Source organism: Chaetodon trifascialis, chromosome 8 (assembly GCF_039877785.1).
Source record: "Chaetodon trifascialis isolate fChaTrf1 chromosome 8, fChaTrf1.hap1, whole genome shotgun sequence".
NCBI lineage: Eukaryota > Metazoa > Chordata > Actinopteri > Chaetodontiformes > Chaetodontidae > Chaetodon > Chaetodon trifascialis.
The window spans coordinates 23,264,849-23,269,380 of record NC_092063.1 but is presented as its reverse complement, the minus strand read 5'-3'; the positions used below and the strand labels follow the sequence as shown (position 1 = coordinate 23,269,380).

At 38.1% G+C, this 4,532-nt stretch overlaps 1 protein-coding gene across 1 annotated transcript; it reads right to left on the bottom strand.

The window, feature by feature from the left end:
* Positions 1 to 3,001: 3,001 nt before the first annotated feature.
* On the bottom strand, positions 3,002 to 4,279 carry LOC139335575 (cilia- and flagella-associated protein 100-like). Its single transcript, XM_070969230.1, has one exon. The coding sequence runs from the start codon at positions 4,277 to 4,279 to the stop codon at positions 3,002 to 3,004; it is 1,278 nt and encodes a 425-aa protein (XP_070825331.1).
* Between the last annotated feature and the right edge of the window lie 253 nt (positions 4,280 to 4,532).

Sequence of the window (4,532 nt, the reverse complement as noted above, 5' to 3'; positions counted from 1 at the left end):
CGGCCATTACCTAGGGGGACTTTTCCGGAGCGCTCTCTCCTAGTCGATGGAAGCGACCTACACAAACAAAAATACCTTTAACTTGCTGAATTCAGGCCGCACAGACCTGTTAAAATTGCAGTTTTTCTTTTCGAAAATCGCTGCATAGTTGTGTGTTTGTTACAGCCATTTGCAAGGCTGCAATCTGGGAGTTTCAATTAGGTTTCCGTGAGACCAATAATAATTGTATGACAACAACATATATTGTCTAAATGACAATTTGTGTGGATGCAGTTGGGTATTAACTAGCAAAGAAACAAGAGGTTGTGAATGAGACGTGAGCCACTTGGACTATTACAAAGTAACCTGGACTTAATTCTATACAGGTGGAAAGGCATAATTACTCCTTCGTTTTAACATTATTTCCAAGCTGTTTCATTTGTGAAATATATCCTCGATTTAGATTTATTGTGATACAGTAACTGGCTGGCTTTGTGTTTGCAGAAATACCCCCCTACAGTACAAGATGCCACACTTTTGTGCAGCATATGGATGCTCAAACGAACGTTCCTTCAAAACAAGAGCCCGTGGAATCACTTTTCACTCATAAGAAATGACTTGAGGGACATATTTAGGATAATTGTTGCTAACTTAGTGGATTTGTACTTGTATAATACAAGTTATTTTGACCCTGACGTTTTAGAAATGTTTCTACTATTTGTTTACATAATAATCATTGAATATTTCTTTTTCACATTTCTTTTAACATGTTACTGTTATTTAGGTTTTCATAATGGCATTCAAGCATAGGCTACATGAATTACCCCAACAATATCATAATTTAGCTCAGTATTTTTGTCCTTACCATTAATGTTAAAGGTAAGAAGGGTGTAAAATGTTGTCAATAATTCATATATCTTGGTATCTTCTCATGTTTTTAAGGTTTCCCCAAAACGCAGAGAAGAGGAGGCAATGGGAACTTGCTCTAAGAAGGGATGGTTTTGTTGCATCAAAAAACTGCAAACTGTGCAGCGAACATTTCAGGAGTGAGGATTTTGACAGGACAGGGCAGACTGTCTGGCTTAAGGCTGGTGTTGTGCCAACCATTTTTAACTTCCCTGCTCATCTCCAAAGGGTATGTGTATCATTGGCCAACAAGAATATGTGATATACGTATTGTCACGATTTCTGCAAGTTTAGGAATACATAAAGTGGGCATTAAGGACATTTTAATATTTAACTGTATATTTTAGCCGGTAGCAAGAAGAAGCACTGCTGCCTCTAGAAGAGCAGAAGAAAACCTGCCCATGGACCTGCACCAGGATGAGCCTCCACCTGATGTGAGTATTTGTACACAACTAAGAGCATCATATGGCTTATCATTAAATCATTTATCTCAGTGGTGCCCAGGAAGGGATATGATGGTGTTACTTGAAGAACCTGATATTATTTGAGGTGGTAATCTGTTTAAAAGGATTGAGAACCACAGGCTGTCACTTGCTCATGTCACTCATACACTTTTATGAATAAGCATGTACAAACTACAACAAGGTGAAGGGAACCTTTACAATCAAAACTGACAATTTTGTCTAGAGACCCAAAACATAATTTCGCCTTTAGCCAAGCCAATTTATTAAAATCATTGGTTTGGAGTGAATCTTGAATTGTTTTGTAATTGTGCACCTGTTAATAAAAGAAACCTTGATGTCATGTTACTGAATGTGTTTATTTAAAAAATTTAAAATAAAATATATGTAGGGTAGAACAGGTAAGATGAACAAACCATCCCCTTGATCTTTAAAACTATACACATGAGTTGTCACAAGACCCTAAAATAAGAACACAAACATCATTTCCAACTGGCTGTGGAATTCTTTGACTTCTGTGGTATAATTATTTTTTATGCTAAAGCAAATGGACCCAGGTCTAAACTTATACATTATGCATGTTAGTGATATTCAATGTATAGAACTATGTGAATCATTTAGCAAAAGATCATTCTGAATCATTAAATTAATTAGGTTTTATCAAAACGATGGTCATGGGGCAAGATGAACCAAAAGCCTTGGGGTAAATTGCCAATATGAATCACAATTCATATAATGTACATACATTATTCAGGTTAAGTTTGAAATATCATGTGGGTCAACTTACCCCTTTATATTTAATATATGTATTAATTAGAAATATAAAATATCAAACTATTAAATGTTTAACATAACCACTGACATCTCTGGCGTTTATAACAAATCAAACCGTTTAAAAATCAGTTGAAAATTGAGCAAGTTATGGTTAATTAAATAGTACATGCTCCATAGGCATTAATGTTATCAGTGAGCCAGCAGCCCCTAGGTAAGATGGCCGCCGCGTAGCGACGTCAGCCCTCATTGGCTCACAGCGTCTGTAAGCTATCTAGCCTTTCTATGTATATCTATGCTCTGTACGCCTCGGTTTACCAAAATACCAAGTGCGCCGGTCGAAAATACTACTGCGGAATCGAAAATAGAGCCCATGATGGTCTTACATTTTACAGCCAGTTCTTAAAAGACTGACTATGCAATGACTAAAAAGTGCAAAATACAACCATAAATGCAGGAATTAAATGTTTTATTTATTTTTTTTTCATTTTATGTACAATTTAATATTTATGCTTGCCTAAACTATCATGTAGTAGTATTGTTTGTAATTTTTGTTTTAATCTGTCCAAAACAGTCCCCACCAATTCCCTCATGAGAAAGCACATGGCAACGGCAGCGAGGTAAAATTGCCTTTTGACTGGCTGAAACCTCCAACAGAGCCTGGCTCTAGTGGGGTGGCCATCAGGCTTGACTGGTTGGGCTGAGAGACAGAGCGAGACAGAGAGATAATAATAAAAATAATGAAGTAATAGTAATCCTCAATTGTGGACTAGAGGTAGATGTCATACAGCATCATAGCATATACATTATCCTCATCAGAAGTGTTTTCTTCTGCCTTAACTCAGGGATCTTGTTATGTACTTCATTTCTTGTTGTTTCTCCATCTATTTGTTCATTCTTTTGAAAAACTCCTTCCTCCTCCTTGCATTGTCTCTTCTGCTCTTCAGTTTCTGCAAGCTTTCTTTTGGGATTTCTTCAATTTCCTCGATTAGATTATTCACTTGGACCTCAATAGTCGCCATCTTCTCCATGGTGCTGAGCAAGAAAGCAAGCTTGCGATTCATAAATGAACTCTGCACTTCTTTCACCTTTGCATCTATAGCACGCAATATAACATCCTGGTCCGTGCTTTTTGATGGGTCATTGATCTTAATCCTCTGTTGTAGCTCAGCAGTTGCCTTCTTCACCTTGTTTATTTCGCCCTTAATGGACATCAATTCCAATTCATGCCTGTCCTTTGTCTCTTTTATTTTATTCAAGGTTGCCTGTACTGCCTGCTGTGGCTTCTTTGTTTTGATATCCAACAAGCCAGCCCTCTCAATCAGGGAAAGGGTATCATCTTTCAGTTTCTCCAAATAATCAAGTAGCTGCTTGGGATCAGAGAAGTATTTTTTCTCCTCATCTTCAGAGTTGTCATGATCAAGTGTTGGATTTGCAACCTTTATGTCGTGAGCTGAGCAGGTTAACCTCAGCAATCCTTGCTGACTCTCTTTCCAATCCCTTGCCTGCTGGGCCTCCTGCCACTCTGGAGGACACAGCTTGAGCAGACAGTTCTTGTGTCGCTTGTAATCACTGAGAACGTCCTCATTGTTGGCTATTTCACTTGTTATGCTCTCTATTTTATTCTTTAAATCCTTTATTACAGCATCTTTTTCCTGATTAGCGTGGCGCTCTTTTTCTAACAGTGCTACTGCATTGTTAGATTTATTTTGAATCACCCTGAGAAACTTTTGAGAGTTGGAATTCTTTATCTCAATGACTTTTTCAAGCTGTTTCAGTTCGTGCTCCTTCATTGCAATTTCCCTCTTCAGCTGTGTAATCTCAAACTTTTCCATTGCCAGAGACACATCCAACATTGCATTCCGCTTTTCTATGAAGGCTATAGTCTTTGGCTCAATTGAGGGTTTTGAATGTTCTAGAGCGTATGTTGTTTGTTGATGTCTTGTGTCATTCTTAATTTCTCCAGCTAACTCTCCTGTCCTCTCTCTATTTTGCTTTGCCAAGATTCTGCTGGCCATCATCTTCCTGTGCTCTTTTTCCTCATCTGACAATGTAGTCACGGTATTGATGCCTGGCATTTTGAACTCCCTCTCCCCCTTCACCCTCCCTCTCGGTCGTGGGGACGGCTGAGGGGGGCATGCTGATCGTTTTTGTCGCCACATCTTAGCTATTGATTGCTGATTTCTCCTGAAGAAGTAAGTCTCCTTAGCTTTGGGTTGTCTCTTCACTGCGATACAATTGTTGATCTATTGATTCTAGCTTTGGGTTGTCTGATAACTGTGATACACCTTTTGATCTATCCTCCTGAATTTTTGCCTTTGATGTACAAAGGTTCCTTCTTCTTGTGCTTTGATCTTTTGCTTTGATTTTTTCTTTTTTCTTTTTTAAATGCATCTTTACATTCAAAAACACAAC